At 45.4% G+C, this 19,661-nt stretch overlaps 1 protein-coding gene across 1 annotated transcript in view; it reads right to left on the reverse strand.

Annotated features, from left to right (window-relative positions):
* The window catches only part of KIAA1549 (KIAA1549 ortholog), a 938,976-nt gene that overhangs the window by 243,294 nt on the left and 676,021 nt on the right, over positions 1-19,661 (reverse strand). The window contains exons 12-13 of the mRNA XM_078673003.1: positions 9,832-9,956; positions 9,504-9,709 (exon numbers count right to left, since the gene is read on the reverse strand). Coding sequence (XP_078529129.1) covers positions 9,504-9,709; positions 9,832-9,956 — 331 coding nt within the window. The remainder of the gene's footprint in view (positions 1-9,503; positions 9,710-9,831; positions 9,957-19,661) is intronic.

Raw genomic sequence — 19,661 nt, forward strand, 5'->3', positions numbered from 1 at the left:
ACATAGACCCTGATTGGACAAGTCCCACCATCTTCAAGATGGCAGACACGGTTTCAGTTGGAAAAAAGGTTTCAAACAATGTTGCAAACTTTAAAAAAATAAATATTTCATCACAACAGGTGATTTGAACAATGAAGGCTGAGCTATTAATGTCCAAAACCGGACAGAGAACAAGTTCAAAGCAAGTCCTTGCTGGGCCAAGGTCAAAACAAACAAAACAACTTCAGGTGGAAAGTCAAATGAGGTCAATGGTAGTTTCTCAGTCTCTATGGAAATGTAGATTCCATAGGCCTGGGTGCAACACCCTGCCCTGCTGGTACGACAAAAGGTCCCCATGAAGCTTGAAAGAAGGATAGACGCTCATGCCAAGGAGTTTTCAGGGACCACATTCTGCTGGCCCAAACTGCTGCCATTAAGATAACTTTGGCCCAGTTGTTCACTCAGGGCCAAAGAGGAAGTGGCAGGAAGTCATGCAGGAGTGTTGAGCTGTGCTCTAGGTGTAACGAGTCTCAGAGTGCCCCTTCTTGGAACCTCAACGCTCAAATGTGCTGACACTGCCTGATCCTGTCGACGGCAGACTAAGCCCGGAAGGAAGACACCCTGGGCCACCTCTGAGTGTAGCTGCCATTCGTAGTCTAGTAAGAATCAGCTGCGTTGGTCTGCCCTGGTGTTTAGAGATTAAACAAGGTGGTTCACCACCAGAGAAATTCCTTGATCATTCAGCCCCTTCCCAAGGTGTAAATCCTGTTGGCACAAGGATGCTAGACCCTACCACAACATGCTTGCTGCAGTACCACTTGGCAGGAGTGTTGTCAATGAGCACCTGCTTTCTCTGATGGTGGGCAGAAAGGCTTTCATCACCAAGCAAATCACCCTTAACTCCAACACGTTGAACTTCCACCGTAGACCAGAAGCCTCGGGTCTCCACCTCTCCCAGGCGGCAGCCCCAACCCAAAAGCGATGCATCTGTTACCATTGTCAATTCAGAGTGAGATAAGGAATGGGGTCTGACACAGACCCAACAGAGGACAACAGCAACCACTGCAGGTCTATTGAAGTCGCCTCTGAAATCTGGATACAATCCATCAGATTCCCCTGGTGCTGTGCCCACTGGGACTTCAGGTCCCACTGCAGTGCCCACATGAAACATCGGCATCATAGCTCGAAGGTCCGGAACGTATTGCTTCAGGGAGAGAGCACAAAACTGTACTGTAACCAGACGGCTCTGATAAACAAGACTGTCTGTGGAGGACTTCGGAACATTGATAGTGAACTCCAATGATCCCAGGAGGTTTGTTGTCACCTGGAAGTGGTTGAATACTGCATGGGGCGAGCTCGGCTTCAACAGCCTGTCGTAGAGGAAAGAGGGACTGGAACCCTGGAACTCAGAATATCTGCTACAATCACCGCCATCGCTTTCATGAACACCCAATGGGCACCGGTGAGGCCAAAAGAGCACCGCAAACTAAAAATTCTCCTGGTCCATCTAGAACCGCAGGTAGTGCCCGTGGTCCCATAGGCCGGGAATATTGAAATAAATGTACTGCATGACCACCATCCAGTCTCCGGGGTCTAGGGCAGACAGGACATGGATTAGCAAGAGCATTTTGAATGTTTCCTTCTGCAGGAAGACACAAAGATCTAAAAATAGGACAAAGGCCTCCATTCTTCTTTGGCACAAGAATGGAGTGGGAGTAAAACTTAGTTCCTACTTCCAAAGGCCAGAAACCTTGTGATGAAAGGCTTATATTTCCTGCTGCAAGACTGACATGTGGTCCTCCGTCGCTATCCTGGTAATGGTGGAAGGTGCAGCTGGAAAGGATTGGAGAGAATAGCCCCGATTGACAATCTGTAGGACCTACTTGTCTGACGTAATGGCAGATTACTGTGTGTGTGAGGGGTTGGCACGGGAAGTATTGTGCTGCCTGCTGTCCCTGATGCCCAGGGCAATGTCGTTGCAAGCCATAAAAGGACTGGCAGACCTGTTGGGTTGACTGCGAAGTCTGACATTGGCACCATAGGAAGCCCTTAGCCAAAGCCTCGAAAAGGGCGAAATTGCTATTGGAACTGTATGGGTGGGTCAAAAAACTTTGCTAGAAAAACAGACATTTGAGGTGAGTAAATTCAGAGTGTCACTGGTGTTGAAGGATGACTCTATACTGGAGCTGCTCTCCACCTAAATTAGGGTACTACCCAGAGTTCTCTGCTTCTTTTTTTCATAATTTATGCAGCACTCTAAGCCTTAAAGGGTATGGTTTGGACTTATGCTGGGTGCTCTCTTGTGTCTGGACAAAGCTAAATCTCTCTAAAGAGCTAGAATGATAGCAAAATGTATGTCAAGGGTTGGTTTTATTCATTCCAGGTTGGCTTGCGTGTTATGTTACCAATCTAAAGCTGTAATACTGTGTCTGGAGTGGTAAAATGTGTTTTGTCATTTTACTTCTCTGCATGGATGGTACTGTGCTGAATAAAGACTTTGCTGTTGAAATGGCAAAAAAAGCTTCCCCTTTCTAGCTCGGAGTGGATGGCACTGTGCTAATTCAATGCTTAAAACTTTGCTAGAAAAACAGACTTTTGAGGTGAGCAAATTCAGAGTGTTGCTGGTGCTGTAGGGTGCTCTATTCAGGAGCTGCTCTACCTCTAAACTTGGAAACTACCAAGAGTTCTCTGCTTCTCGTTTGCATAATGTATGCAGCACCATAGCCTGAAAAGGGTATTGTTTTGATATATATATATATATATATATACACACACACACACACTTTTTTAAGACCCCCCCGCACCACCTGGGAAATCCCCCACATTTTCAATTTACTCTTTACCTCCCTTAACCACTACCCAACCCTAGACTCTAAAATTATTCATGTCCCCTTTACTACAGCCCACCCCATAACCATAACATTACCCTTACCTCACTTTACCACTACCCAACCCTAGACCCTAAAACTACCATTACCTCTCCCTTTACCACTGCCCAACCCATAATCCTAAAATTACCCTTACCTCCTTTTACCACTGCTAACACCTCTAAACCTCAAATCACTTCCTTTACCACTACCCACTCATAAACCTTAAAATGACGCTTACTGCTAGATGTAGAACATGAGTGCGAACTGAAAGGCACAATGACACCCTTGTGCCCTCTCTGGATTTCGAGAGTGGCAGGAAGGGGCAGATTCCCACTTTTATTTCTTATGCTTCTCTTTAGAATGATTTGAAGATTTAAATTGCAACAACGGTCTGCTGCTGGAATGACTTTGGGAGTTGGGTTGGGACCTTACTTTTGACTTCGGCCAGTCATGTCTTGGAGTCTTTCTATGCTTGGCAACATACAGCTTTGACTTATGGGCTTCAATGGCCTTCAAATTAATCTAGACGCAGTTGTCACAGGCCCGGGAATCGCACTCTGAACCCTCAGCACCATATACATCATGAGGGTATTGTAGTGTGCTGTCCACATGCGCCTCATACACGTAGTATGATGGCCACGCGCGCCTCCTGCGTGTGGACATTCTTTAGATTTCTGCCTCCGCTGCCCGTTGGCACCCAAGCCAACCTCTATGATGACAGTTGGTGGTGTTAGGTGACACTTGGAGCGTACAGTTGGAGCGAAGCCTGTGCTTTGCTTGCACACACGGTGCGTTTTGTCTGTGGGATCTTTCTTTTACTATGAAATAAAACTTACCTTCAGACCCTGACGTCTCTTCATTATTACAGGTATGTCACAGACGTCTGTTTGCAGTAGACACTACATGGCTTGCACTGTGTTGTCTAAGGAGGTGACATTGATTTATTGCCCAAAAAATCATCTTGAAAAGACCACGGAGTAGCTCTAGATCCGTGCCTGAAGGTGTGGAAAAAAGGGACTGATGTCAGCACACAATGGTGGCACTCAAGTCCTCTTCAAAGCGAAGCCACGACGCAATCTACCAGTGCACCAGAATACTGCTCTAAAGGTTTTCAGATTCAGTCTGACACCCGGGGAATATTCACTAGGAGGGCAATTTGTGGTTGGAAGTATCTACGACAAATTTAGTTATGAACCTTTTCTTACACGTTTGGTTTACATTTGTCATCCAAATAGTATGCCTGTTCAAAACCAACATTATAAATGTTGCTACAATGCTCCACGTTAACATATGTAGAAAATATGCACATTTTGGGAAGCATTACACTTTCCCTAACCTTTGCCAAAGGAACCAAGAGGTTCTCCCAAATTTCAATGCCTCTATGACAATAGAAAAAACTTTTAAGATTTGCCTCTGTAGGAACGCCAAATGTTTTCACTTTAAGGCATTCTGATTGATTTCATGTCTTAGTGCTGCATGCAGAAGACTGACAGGTTGGCTCAACTTTGAAGAAAAAACACACACCATCACAAATAAGAAAAGAAACAAATTTGCAATCACAGTTCATCATGTTAACCTTCTCTGAACTCATGAACATTGAATAAGTATGTGGATGAAACCATTTACAAAGATAATTGTGCACCACCATCTTTTAAACATGTATGTGTATCTAAAGGCAAACTAAAAAATGAAAAAGGGAAGACCAGCAATATAGTTTTGCAGAAAGAAAACTGGAATTCACAGATGTACTGATTTGTCAGCTTACTGTTAGTTAATTTTGCAGTAAGGCAATACGATCTTAAAGTAGAGTAGCCACTGTCCTGGTTTTCCATGGCAGTGGTAGGTAGTATTGTGTATTCAATACAAATTCTTCTTTGGAGAACTAGGATTTCAAGTATCTTTTCATGCTTTGTTATTAGATTTTAACGGATGTTCTTACACATTCCCTCTCATACATCAATAAATATCAAAGAAGTTAGAGCTGAGGGGAAGTGGATAACCACAATACAAGTGTCAACTAACCAAAGAGGTTTCCCGGAGACACTAAGCCAACCTACGTAACTGTTCTGAATTCGGAGTCTAAAAAATAGTGCCTCACAAAATGGTGGACTGATCCCTTTGAAAAGGTGCTATAGTAGCTGCTTTTCCCTTTGTTTAATGAGCCTTAGGCATCCCTTAAATGGTTTGGGGTTTGGTGGTCTTCAAAAGCATGTTATGAAACCAAACACAATGTGATGGGTACAGACTGCTTAGACATACATCATCGCCTCTGTCAGGAGGAAACCATAACTAAAACAATGGATGATATTTTCTACTTGCCTTTATCTAACTTAAGTAGCATAGGGAACTCTTCACACATCGGAACGCAAGGGGATTTTCTGCTGGCGAAGAAGGGTTTGGGGAATATTAGGTAGCTATATATTTTTATTTAAAGGGAAACCAGAGACAACTTTAGTGAGGAATTTGGGTTCACGGAGTTCTGCTTACCCTGCATGCATAAGAGACAGCTTCCAGGAAGACATCTTTCTAGAAAACACTGTCTCGCTCAGTGCATGGGATCAAAGAGAGAGAGAACCCATCTAATATGGAAAATATTATATCTACCTTCTAAGAGAGAAAAGGTTTCTGACTGGGGGAGACATTTTAGACCCTCTAAATATCTTTAATCACTGAACTTGTGTGGAGACAGCTCCAAAATGGGCGTTTATGAAATTAACTTGAAGACCCAACTTTCTCATAAACCGAAGGCTGTACAATACCACGTCTTTCTGGAAAAATAGTGTGTTACAGACTTCACAAGACATGAGTTGCAACACCTCTTCCACTTGTCAATGTTGGATGATCTAGTATATTCGGCCTCTTGATTTCTTTAACAATGGGCAAACAGCCTCTAGACACATTTATATGCCCAGATTGGAGACAATGAGAAGCCAGATCAACACAATCTTAGTTTCTAAGTAGTCTTGCAGCATTATATCTTGTGTCCTGCCTACAAGGTCCAGACTGCACAGCAATCTCCTTTGCAATTGATGGGACAAGAAAATCAGGCCTGTGATTACCGAGGACAGTGTAAGTATGATGATGCTCGTCTTGGCCTGTTTCGGGTTCATGATCACCTTTTGCATTAACGATAGTGGTAGGAAATAAGTCTTTATCAAGTTCATAAAAAATGCATTAATCCTGGTTCACAGTAACCGGACATTAAGACACTGAAGACAGCAGTTTCAAATGCCTTTCGAGATTTTTCTACCTCCATCCACAGTGATGGAATATTTGCTAAGGATCTTTACTGCATATCTGCTACCTCAACTGGTATGATCGATTAAACTACATGGTAATATGATGCATATTGTGTTTTGTATACTCAACTGTTGTAATGCAGCCTTCGATCACAGTGCTGCTCAGGGGTTCATTGTTTCTGGTGTGAAATTTGAAAAATAAAGGTTTAAAAAAATGAACTTTACTGCAAAGGACTCACCTCTGACTTTATGTGATGACTCGACGAGCGGGTTTGCTTTGTTGTTTTCGGCATATGGACAGCTGTGATGGAAATATTTCTGATGAGGAGCCACTTCAAAAGATAGCTACAGTGTGCCGTATGGCAGCCCCACATGTCATCCCTTCCTGTTTGTTTAGTTCATACATAATCGGTGTGTTATCCAAAATGATTTATTATTTTTAAAATTTGCCTTTTCTACAGACAGGTTTTACACATTGTTAGGATCCTGAGAATGGCTGGTATCTATTGGTGCTTATGACCATTAATGAAGAGCGCCTGGCGAAATTAATTTCTTTCTGACAGTGCTAAGCGAAACCAGAGACGTAACCTTTATTCCTCTCGGGAATGTACAAAATTTCTGATACAAACAGGGCTGATTTTGATGCGCATACCTTCATTTTTAGGGCTCGCCTGCTAATGCGCTTGCGCATAGCTGGCGAGCTATATTGTGGCTTAACGGGAGCCTAACCATCTCGGCGATTTGTTGCTGTGCCCGAGAAAAACAAGCTCAATGCGCAAGTGCATTGGCAAAAGGCGCGTGCACATCAAAGCCACCAGCCTCCCTCCCACAGGCATCTCAAGCTTCCCACAGCCGGCATTTCTCCTCCCCTAATTATTCACTGCACGGCCGGCCGGCACATCAAAGGCTGCTGCTGCCGTGACTCGCATTTCTCCTCCCTCCTCCCCTTTCACTGCCCAGGCCGGCCGTACTTTCACTTTACACGGCCGCCAGGCCGTGTCTCGCGTTTATTTTAACATGGCAGCTTTTTTTTCCCTTCCTTTTCTGGCTCATTTAGGTCGCTATGTCATTCATCTGTGATTGTGGCAATGCCTGCTACTTGTGGCCCTCCTGCTCACCGGGTGCAACATTTCTCAGCTTCCAAAGCACACCGATTTTAAAGGTCTTGTTGGCTTTTCCAGTCCTCTCAGCACCCTCCCCTCACTTCTGTGCACATTTGGCGGCTTTTCCAGTCCTCTCCGCACCCTCCCCTTCTCCTCCCTCCTCCCCTTTCACTGCCCAGGCAGGCCGTACTTTCACTTTACACGGCCGCCAGGCCGTGTCTCGCGTTTATTTTTTTAACATGGCAGCTTTTTTTAGCCTTCCTTTTCTGGCTCATTTAGGTCGCTATGTCATTCATCTGTGATTGTGGCAATGCCCGTTACTTGTGGCCCTCCTGCTCACCGGGTGCAACATTTCTCAGCTTCCAGAGCACACCGATTTTAAAGGTCTTGGCGGCTTTTCCAGTCCTCTCAGCACCCTCCCCTCACTTCTGTGCACATTTGAATTTTATGTCCTCTGCATGACTCGCCCTTCCCTTTTCAAGGCCTTCTGCCTTTACTGTGCCAACTGCTGTTTACAAATTAGCCCCAACTTGGCCTACTTGTGCACCCGCGCGATTTGCCAGCAGAGAATGGGTTTTCGCCCTGTCTTTCTTTGCGTTTGCTGTAGAGCTCTTAGTGTCCTTGCTGGTCTGACTGTGATCGTTTTCCCACCACCACGTCATCTGTCTCGTTAATGTCGTCAGTTAGCAACATAATGTGCTTAGTGACAGCAAACCCTGCCTGGTGTGAATGATAGCAATAGGCCCACCGTGTGCACGTGTGTTCCCAGCACGAGCTCTAATGTCCACATTAAACATGTTTTACAGCGCCTCCTTAATGCTCTGATGTGACTCCGAGTGACCGGGTTGAACAGTGTCCAAGCCAATGTTTACTGCTCTTGAATCTAATGAGTCAGTCACAGGTCAGCATGACGTCAGCTGCAGAGGAGTTTCATTGGCTGTTCCAATGCTGGTTCACTTCCGGGTCATGCACGTGCTCCGTGACCTAGGCCTCTCTAGTGGGAATGTGCCTCTCCCTCCTTCCCTCTCTCTCCCTCCCCTCACTCTCTCACTCTCCCTCTCTCTGTCTACCTCTCTCCCTTTCCCTCACTTCCCTCTCACTCTCTCCTCTCTCACCCTCTCCCTCTCTCTCCTCTCTCTCCCCCTCTCTCTCCTCTCTCCCTCTCTTTACCTTCCCCCTGCTCTCTTTTTTCTCCCTCTCCCCATCTCCCCCTCTGCCTGCTCTCCTCTCTCTCCCCCTCCCCTCTCTCTCCCCTCCGTCCTTCGCTCTCGTCCTCCCCCCTCTCCTTACCCTCCCTCTCTCCTCTCTCCCTTTCCCTCACTTCCCTCTCCCTCTCTCCCTTTACCTCTCTTCCCTCTCCTCTCTTCTCTCCCCCCTCTCTCTCCTCTCTCCCTCTCTTTACCCTCTCCCTCCTCTCCTTTTTCTCCCACTCAGCACCACCGCAGCACCACTCAGCACCACCACATCACTCAGCGCCACCCCAGCATCACTCAGCGCAACCACAGCATCACTCAGCGCAACCTCAACCACAGCATCACTCAGCGCAACCACAGCATCACACAGCGCAACCACAGCATCACTCAGCGCAACCACAGCATCACTCAGCGCAACCACAGCATCACTCAGCACAACCACAGCATCACTCAGCGCAACCACAGCATCACTCAGCGAAACCTCAACCACAGCATCACTCAGCGCAACCACATCATCACACAGCGCAACCACAGCATCACACAGTGCAACCACAGCATCACTCAGCGCAACCACAGCATCACTCAGCGCAACCACAGCATCACTCAGCGCAACCACAGCATCACTCAGCGCAACCACAGCATCACTCAGCGCAACCACAGCATCACTCAGCGCAACAACAGCATCACTCAGCGCAACAACAGCATCACTCAGCGCAACAACAGCATCACTGGTTCAAATATGTTCTTTCAATGTTTCAAGCTGTTTTGAAGCTTTCACGCGTTATTACAAATCACAAAAAGATGTTAATATTTCACTTCTGTTCTTGGATTTTCGTCACAATAAAAAACACTGAACATAATCTTCACAAAAGTAATTTACAAAAATTTAAGCTATTACCATTACAAATTAAATAAATTAAGTATTAATTATTTAAAAAAATTAAAAGCATTGTTATTTTGTAATATCAATACATCTAAGTCACGTAAATACAAAACATGTTGCATTACAAATGCTATAGAAAATAACACATAAAAAACAAATCATTTATAAGACTAATAGCTCAAACTTTCCTAATGCGAGCACTATTGCATTTCCAATGCTTGTTGCATTCTTCCTACCTCTTTGTTTATCTTGTTTGTCTCTGCGACACGGTCAGTAATCACAAAACTATGCATGGGACGGGCTGGTATCGGCTGCATGGCGATGAGCTGGATTTTGCTGGGAAAACGCCTGCTGAGATCAGATGAATGGGATACCCTGTCCACATGCTCGAAAATAGCTGCTGAAGAATGCTGCTCATTTCCACTGCTTGTCTGCAGGGCTCCTAAAAACCCACGGTGATGTAGGAAACAAAATGTTAAAGAAAAATTATACAAGTGATAGAAGGTACTGGTGTGCAGACTTGACAGGACATGGCTAACTGCAAATTTGAGAAATCATACTAACCACTTTTGACAGCCTTGCGTGTTTTACTTTCCTGGGGAGGCACCGGTGCCTTCACAGTTTCTTCTGCGGACTCCTTCACGCTGGACTGATCACTTCCTGAAGAGCCAGCATCTGACGGAGTCACTCTACACAGATATGAGGGGAACAAAAAAATACAGCAAATGTCCACACATTAATAGTCAATTGGAGTAGTCCAAGAACAGATGAGAAGATATCATTTTTAACAGTGTCAGTACGCTGAAGTCGACAAAGAAAGAAGCTGAATCTAACTTACATTTTGGGAAGCTTTGAGATTGAATATCATTGGGTGTCACCATAGGATAAAAACACTAGAAGACTTCTCTTCCAACATGAGAATATGACAGCTGAAAACAGATCTATTCTTTTCTCCTTTTAAACATACATCACACATTTTATGAAGGACTTAAAAGAGGGCTAACTTTCCACAGAAATGTCTTTGTATGTTTCCCTAAGGTTAGCATTGTTCGAGCCTTACAACTGTTCAACTAGGCTGATACATTTCCTTGCCAATGGCCAGCAAAAGGAAGAAAAGCATTATCTTTCTATCCAGGTAAACTACGGGGTGTTGGTTGTTCTGTATAGCAGCTGTTCCAAGTGATTAAAGGTCATGGTCAAGAGGAGTGAAACTTCTTCATTTACTTATGAGCAGTTTTATATTGCACAAACCAGACCCACCAGAGCAGCAGAAAACGTAATATAGGATTATTGGGTAAATGTGAGTATACATGGACAATCTATACTACTATTATAAAGAGAGCCGAAACCTTTGAGGCGGGTAAACTCAAGAAGTACAGCACCAATCACAACACCCAATACAGCATTGGAAAGGGCAGTTGCAGCAGATGGTTCATAAAGGGGGGTGGTGATGGACAGAGTATCTGAATTAAGCAGAACACTCCTACCCAGTCGCAAGATCAGGCCTTGATCCATCACCGTTTTTTAGCTCACTGCACCATCCCAGTTCAGAACCTGGCTACATGCAAATTAGTCTGTACCTGGCCCAGTGCATCATTGGAACAGGGCAGACCAAACTACCAAGCCAATTCTTTACTGGAAAGGAAACAAGCTTCCGGGGACCGGTTTCTGGCATTACAGCCGTCTTCGGCCCGGCTTGCTTGAATCCTGATGGTGCAGTGAGCAAGGGACTCACATCTGAGCATACCCTTCCACGCTTGTGGTGGCCAAAACGATTCATAAAGGGGGGTGGTGATGGACAGAGTATCTGAATTAAGCAGAACACTCCTACCCAGTCGAAAGATCAGGGCTTGATCCATCACCGTCTTTTAGCTCACTGCACCATCCCAGTTCAGAACCTGGCTACATGCAAATTAGTCTGTCCCTGGCCCAGTGCATCATGGGAACAGGGCAGACCAAACTACCAAGCCAATTCTTTACTGGAAAGGAAACAAGCTTCCGGGGACCGGTTTCTGGCATTACAGCCGTCTTCGGCCCGGCTTGCTTGAATCCTGATGGTGCAGTGAGCAAGGGACTCACATCTGAGCATACCCTTCCACGCTTGTGGTGGCCAAAACGATTCATAAAGGGGGGGGGGGGGGGGTGATGGACAGAGTATCTGAATTAAGCAGAACACTCCTACCCAGTCGAAAGATCAGGGCTTGATCCATCACCGTTTTTTAGCTCACTGCACCATCCCAGTTCAGAACCTGGCTACATGCAAATTAGTCTGTCCCTGGCCCAGTGCATCATGGGAACAGGGCAGACCAAACTACCAAGCCAATTCTTTACTGTTGACTGGGTAGGAGTGTTCTGATTAACTCAGATACTCTGTCCATCACCACCCCCTTTTTGAAATTATTTTGGTCACCATGAGTGTGAAAGGGTATGCTCAGACATGAGTCCCTTGCTCACTGCACCATCAGGATTCAAGCAAGCCGGGCCGAAGACGGCTGTAATGCCAGAAGCCGGTCCCCGGAAGCTTGTTTCCTTTCCAGTGAAGAATTGGCTTGGTAGTTTGGTCTGCCCTGTTCCCATGATGCACTGGGCCAGGGACAGACTAATTTGCATATAGCCAGGTTCTGAACTGGGATGGTGCAGTGAGCTAAAAAACGGTGATGGATCAAGCCCTGATCTGTTGACTGGGTAGGAGTGTTCTGATCAACTCAGATACTCTGTCCATCGCCACCCCCTTTTTGAAATTATTTTGGCCACCATGAGTGTGGAAGGGTATGCTCAGACATGAGTCCCTTGCTCACTGCACCATCAGGATTCAAGCAAGCCGGGCCGAAGACGGCTGTAATGCCAGAAACCGGTCCCCGGAAGCTTGTTTCCTTTCCAGTGAAGAATTGGCTTGGTAGTTTGGTCTGCCCTGTTCCCATGATGCACTGGGCCAGGGACAGACTAATTTGCATATAGCCAGGTTCTGAACTGGCATGGTGCAGTGAGCTAAAAAACGGTGATGGATCAAGCCCTGATCTTTTGACTGGGTAGGAGTGTTCTGCTTAATTCAGATACTCTGTCCATCACCACCCCCTTTTTTAAATTAGTTGCAGCAGATGGACATAGGCTATACATCTGCCCACCATATACATTATGAAGGTAAAGAACCTTAGAGGTAAAGTAGTCCATTGTGGGCGTCGCCTTTGTCAGAGGGGCCTGGCCCAAAAAAAACCCACAAAATTGTGCGCTGCATTGACGGGGTGCGCCATTCACGCAGCATTACTGCTAACCTTCACAGTACTCACTTTTGGGCCTAACCGTTCTGACAGTGGCATTGCCAAACACCAATGTGCGCCGCATTCACGGAGCTTCGCATTTACAAAAATGTGCGCCGCATTCACGGAGCTTCGCATTCAGGCGGCATTTCACACTTAACGATTTCAATTTAGACCGGGGCTCAGGCGGGGCCTCAAGGCAGTCAGCCTACCAACTGGGAGCCGCTTTCATGGAGCTTCGCATTCAGGCGGCATTTCACACACTTAACGATTTCAATTTAGTCCGGTGCTCAGGCGGGGCCTCAAGGCAGTCAGCCTACCAGCGGGGATCACACACGTGCAGCCCTCGCAAGCACGCTGCCACGCACTGCACTGTCAGTGTACACAGATTAAAGTCAGACAGAACGCTCTTGGGGATTCTATAACCAACCCACTCCACAGCACCCACAAGCTGCAAACGTTACCGCTGAGGACGCACATATCACGAAGGATCATCAAAAACGTTACAGCTGAGGAGGCACATATCACGAACGATCTTCCTAACTCTGCATGCACAAGCGGACAAACAAATTGCACAGAAATTACCAACTTCACAAGACAGGTAAAAGACGACGTGCAAGATCAATGCTAAACAAGGCATAAAAATCCCTTATGGATGCATAACTATTGTGCCACTTCAGCCATTTAAACGTCAGCATTACCCACTTTCAAATGCTGCTATATTTCATCCCCGGACAACGTCGGGACGGGCTGCTAGTCTATATATAAAAACCAAAGTAAGTCAGTTTGTCCTTTATGCATTACTACACCATTCATCCGATCGGCATGAAACTTTGGGAAGTTGTTGAGTACACTCCCGCAAACGTTTCTGGCTTAAAAAAATAAATTAAAAAAGTGTGTTAAATATCGGCCCCCCCGGACCCTCATAATCTTTCCAATACTGAACGTTTACAGTTTCCGGTGCGACTCGCTTTTGCAATGACCATCAACAAAGCACAAGGACAATCGCTGCTAGTGTGTGGACTAGATTTGGAGAATCCGTGCTTCTCACATGGACAAATGTATGTGGCCAGCTCACGCGGCAGAAAACCTTCTGATTTATTCGTGTACGCACCAGACGGAAAAAACAAAAAAATACCGTAGCAACTTGCGACGGGTAAGCTAGTTTACAATAAACAAACATACTGGCATTAAACAAGGTTAAATACACAAAGCAACAAACAAATGCTAAAGAGGATTTCTCATGCACAGAGTCAACCACATGTCATTCACACTGAACAAGTTGCTTACCTTCGGTAGCGCTCTTTCTACTAGATACTTGAGCAATCCTCAGATTCCTAATCCTCACTTTAGAATACTCAACAGGTGCCATACTGGATCCAGAAAGATTTTACCAACAATGCTCATGCATGCCGCTAGGTGGTGCAGTGCAGTGTAGCTCCATACGGACTTCATACTGCTGCAGAAATGATACAGCAAAGCTGCATATAAGTGCCAACCATGCACGCTGATGCCGGTTTCTTGCTTGTCTCTTTCTGTGCTCTCAGACATGGAGCATGAACAATTGGAAGTACTGTTGTATAGTGTTTTAGGACCCTAGTATAATTTTCCCTATTCATGCCCATATATAGGTATAAATCACCCTATCCTTATATAGGCATAGAAATCATAACCATATTAAGACATAGCTTAAGTAGTCCTAATACGGCTTGGCTACTTCCACTAGTTCCGAAAATCTACAATGATTTCTTGGAAAAACCCGCCTTCAGCAGTCAGGGACTTCCCCCTGCATGAATATTGATTTATCCAAGAACTCATGGAGTTTTCAAAGAACTAAGTCTTTGATGACGTTATTATGTCCAACCTTACGTCAAACTCGGCACCTTCGAGGTATAAATATGCCCACACTTGCCCAAAGAGACACACGGTGGTTTGGAGCAGTTCGACTATCTACTTGCCCGACGCCCTACTGCAGCAAGTGCCGAAGGATGCCGACCCTCCAGCAGACGCACTGAGAGACGCTGTCTTTTCTCTTGCCGAGAAATCCAGCTCCAGTGTTTCCAAGCTACCCTTGCGGGTTGTTGGGAAATCGAGTCCTGAGAGAGAGATACCAGACTTCCTTCTTTCTAAACCAAGGTACGGAGCTGATTAGGCCCCTTAGAGAATTCTTGGATTAGATTCTTGGCAAAAGAATACTGAAACTAAGCTACACCTCACTTACTTCTTCCCTTGTACTAGACATAACTTAGGTACACCAAGGTAGACTTATTTTAGAAGCACCAGTTGAGTACTTTTTAGTCTTTATTTATCAATGTATGTATTCTATGTATTTTATGGCTTAGAACCGGATCATGCTTTTACAGTATTATTTTATAATAATCTTCGAACTGTACGCATTGTACTTTGCAACCAGTATTACGATTGTAGCAGTTCATTTTCTCTGCATGAGAAAGAAGACTGTTCAATAAATACTCTTTTATTGAAAACGCCTGTCTCTCTATTTCTCTGCACCTCAGGTGAAACGAAGCATGCACGAATGACTGAGTGAAATAACTATTTATTGTTTCCGCGACTCTAGAGATAGATTTCTTATTCTTGGGAAACAAAGTTGTCATGTTTATGCGGTTATCAGAAACTAATCCCTTCTTGTGTTTTCGAGAACGTTTCTAGTAATCTCTGAGCTAGCTGGCACTCACAATTAAGTCTAGTATATTCGGTAGAGACCTAGTCGACTTCAGTCCTACGTCAAATCTATAGAATATACTATTCCAATGCGCAAAGCCTATTGGGAATATAGGAACTACACTACAGTATCAGTGTGCAGATTTCTAACTTGGGATTTTTCAACATGTTGACAGGAGGCCGCCCCACAGAACGTGGAGGTGGGAGGGCAATGAGGAATTTGCAGTTAGAGCAACAACCAGAAAAATTGCTACCAAAGGTAAGAGTTCTTTTTATGGATACTTCTAACTATAGATTCCGCACCTTAGGAAAGATACTGTAGCAGTACCTCCCAGGTAGAGTGTCCTTAGAGGGGATTCAGACCAAACAATTGTGCTGGACTGAGCTGGTATAATTTCCTTCCTGCCGAATCTGGTTTTCAAGGTAACAGTGATTCCATTAAGTTCTATACTGATGCCCACGTGGCAGCCTGGCAAATTTCAAGAACAGGCAGTTTATGAGCCAACAGTGGTAGTAGGGTTATAAACTGGTAGAATGGGCTCTCAGACCTTCTTGGCAGGTGCACAACACATCTTCTTGCAAAGGACTACCCACCTCAACACGGCAGTCTTTGGAACAGCCTTCCCTTTTTTCTCCCGGGAGGACCCCACAAAGCTGATTGTTCACACTGTGATCCCTGGTATGATCAATATAAAACCAAAGCCCTTTGAGAGTCCAGCCGATACAGCCTCTCTTCCTTTTTCGAGTGGTGATTAGGGGCACCTAATGTAGGGTGATCGACTCCCCAAAGAAGAAAGGAGTTACCACGTTTGGAAAGAAAGCTGTCTAAGTTCTTGACACCAGTTTTGTAGGTGGTGTAGGACAGATGAACCAACAGTGTCTGAAGCTCACTCAGACAATAGCCCTTAAAATCAAGAGATGCTGAGAGCAACTATGTATCGGCTCCAAGAGCATGAACCTGAGAACATTGAGACCAAATTAAGGGCAAACTGTGGCCTCACAAACTGTTTGGGAGTAAACAAGTGTAAAGCCTTCTATAAACCTCATCACAACATGGGATGTAAGCAAGAAAGATTGGTCTGGCAAATTGGCAAATGAAAGAAGACTGAAAAGCCAGACAAATAACTTTTAATAGTGTCCAGAGTTCCATTCCAGCTGGAACTCCTCTCCTGCGGAAATTCAGACACGGAAATATTTTGACACTGCACTTTCTCAACAGTAGTGAAAAGATCTAGCGAGGGCTCTCTGCTCTCTGCTGGATGATGACCTGCTCCTCATCAGGATGCTGGATGATGACCTGCTCCTCATCAGGATGCAATGACCACTCGGGGTCTGTCAGATATAGTCTGCCGAGCTTGTCCATTCTGGCATTCAAAGACTGTCAGGTGGTTCACAATCAAGAAGATGCCTCGACACTCCAACCAACTCCAGAGATACAAAGACTTCTGATACAAGGCCTAGAACCCCATCCCGTCCTGCTTGTTGCAATACTGCATAGCGTAAGAATCTGCTCCTCACTCCCTTTGAAGGACAAAGTAAGGTCTTCAAGGCCAACCAAATGGATCATAACTCCAACAAGTTGATATGAAGTCAGGGTTTCATTAGAGTTTCCTGATCTCTACCACTCCCAAATGACCTTTCCCAACCCAGGAGTGATGAACTTGTCAGGTCTGGTTTGGAAAGGCAGAGAGGCTCGCTGCTGGCCCTAGTGGGATATAGTAGCTGCCAGTTCAGACTGTGTGCGGTCTCCTTTGAGATCTAAATAGCCTCCAACAGGTTTCCTTGGCGATGGGCCCACTGGAAGTTCACATACTATAGCAGAGGCTGCATATGCCAACAGAAAGTCTACAATGAGGATGCAGGAAGCTAAATGGCCAAGAAGCCTCAGGGCTACTCTTAATGAGACCCAGGCTCACTGGTTGCAATGGAGGGAAGTCCCTGAACTGTACAGTATCCAGGACAGCTTAAATGAAAGTAAACTTCTGCAAAGGAGTCCGGTGCGATACCAGAGGTTGGCCATCATCTGGAGGTGGTCTCGGACGGACTACGGCAAGCCTGTCTTCAACAGACAGTTGTTGAGGAAAGGGAAAACAAGTATGCCAGATCTCTGAAGCAGGGCAGAAACCACCACTATCACCTTTACAAACACTAGTGAGGCCAAAGGTCAGCACGACAAACTAAAATTGCAATTTGTGTCCTGCATGTCCAAAGACCCAATCCCTATGGTCTAAGGCAGATAGGATCTGGGCCAACGTGAACATTTTGATGTGTCCTTCCACAGGAAGGCATTCAGAGGAGGAAGTTCTAAGATGTGCCAAAGAACCCTATCCTTATTTCGCACAAGGCAATAACTAGCACAGCAACTCTCCCTTATTTCCAAGTCTCGAACCCTCTTGATAGCTCCTTTGGAAACTACAAATTGCACTTCTTGCAAAATAATGCATAGGTGTGCCAATGAGATTCACTCTCATCTGGGGGAGGCTGGGGAATGGGGAAGGGTTGACAGGGCAACAAGAAATGGACCCAACAGTCAAAATGGGATGGATTTCTACCTTGGATGAAAATGCTGGATCCTGCCTCCCACAGGAAGCTTCTAAGCAGCTTCGTCGCTGCTGCCGCAGGGGAAGGAGATTGGGAAGACCGATGCACTTGTAGGCCTGTTGTTGCCTACCAAATCCACATCCCCACCCTTGAAAGGGCCAGGGGGATTGCAGCAGTGAATAGGGATATAGATGTTGGCTCTACCCCAAGCCGCCTGGAATATTCTAAACTTGTGAGGAAACTGTTTGGCAGAGGTGGGGAAAAAAAAACAGGGAGTGTGCCTTGGCCATACTTTCTTTGAAATACTCCAAGTCAGAATCAGCTTTTCAGTTGAACAGTGAACTGAAGATATATCGATGGGAAAGACCTTGTTCATATCCAGAACATCCCATGGAGCGAGAGTATCAGCACAGATTAAATATTTGACTTAATTTTGATTGTCCTGAATTTTTTGAGCCAGGGAGCCCTATGGACTTCCAGGACCGCCAGCAAGATCTCACTGGCCAAGTCCCAAACACAGCCTTCATATACAAGCCCAACAAGCAGATTGTGTTGACCAATTTCAATGCCAGGCTAGCTGAAAAGAAGATTTGTTTTTCGAACGACTCAATCGTCTTAGAATTCATATTTGAGGGAGTTGTAGGGAATGCAATGGGTTTCACCTTCCTGGTTGAAGTCTGAACATCCAAAATCTCTACAGTAGGATGTTTACTGAGCAACAGAGTGTCACCAGGTTCCACTCTGTTAAGTCTGGCCACCTGCTTATTCACTGGTGAGCAAGAACAGGGCTTTGACCAGTGCACCTTTAGGTGTCAGTAAGGGTCCCATTTAAATGGAACAATAGCCCAGATGTACCTCTCCCTGGCTATAAAATTTCCTTTAGGACATTTGTCTTAGTCACAATAAAGGAGAGCAGTAGGTAGACCTTCTGAGGGTGCTGTCTGTTATCCAGGCAGTACCTTTCTTTTACATCTCTTAAACTGGCTGCATGACCAACGTCGCTCACTGGATGAAAGCCAATTGTCCCAAGCTCAACAATGAGAAGAGAGAAGTAGTGATCTTTGGCATGAACACCTCACCATGGAACTACAACTGGGAGCCAGTCGAACTCGGACCCATGCCAGGAACCACAAAATAATCATCAACAGCAAACTGGACATGACCACACACAAGTCAACGCCATCACTGTTTCTAATTCCACATCCCGACGATACTGTTTCGGATGGCTCACAAGCAACAATAGAAAAATGGTCACTTACGCCTTTGTCACTAGCAAGTTGGACTACAGGAACACCCTCTAACCTGGATCACCAAGCAACTCACTAGAAGCCTACAAACCATTCAGGAATTGGCAGAAATACTTATGGTCAACTTCCCACATAGAACTAACATCATACTGGTGTTTTGGGCGCAGATACACTCTTTCGGGAGTCGATTCAAGCGCGATATAAACCCGCAAATAAATAAATAAATAAATACTACACCTTAGGGAACTACACTGGCTTCCCATACACAAATGCGCTCAATTCAAACTCCTCCCACACACATTCAAGACACTACACAACTCAGGCTTCACGTACTTTAACAGTTGCATCTCCTTCCACCAACTACTCAGACATGTCTGCACCGCAGGATTCCTACTTGCACAAATCCCACCTACAAACAGAACCAGATGACAACAGGCATTCTTTTACATCACCTCCCACTCCACATCAGAGCCTCTTTCTCTCTTTTGAAATTCCGCAGGAAGCTGAACCAACCTACCATATGTAGGGCTAGGCACACATGCCTGCTGATCCCCAAGATACCCTTGCGGGTGATAGTGTGCTTAACAAGCACAAATAACATAACACACACGCCATCAATTGATTGCATCATAAATCTTTTTCTTTGCAGTAAACCATAGCCTTACTA

Source organism: Lissotriton helveticus, chromosome 1_1 (genome assembly GCF_964261635.1).
Source record: "Lissotriton helveticus chromosome 1_1, aLisHel1.1, whole genome shotgun sequence".
NCBI lineage: Eukaryota > Metazoa > Chordata > Amphibia > Caudata > Salamandridae > Lissotriton > Lissotriton helveticus.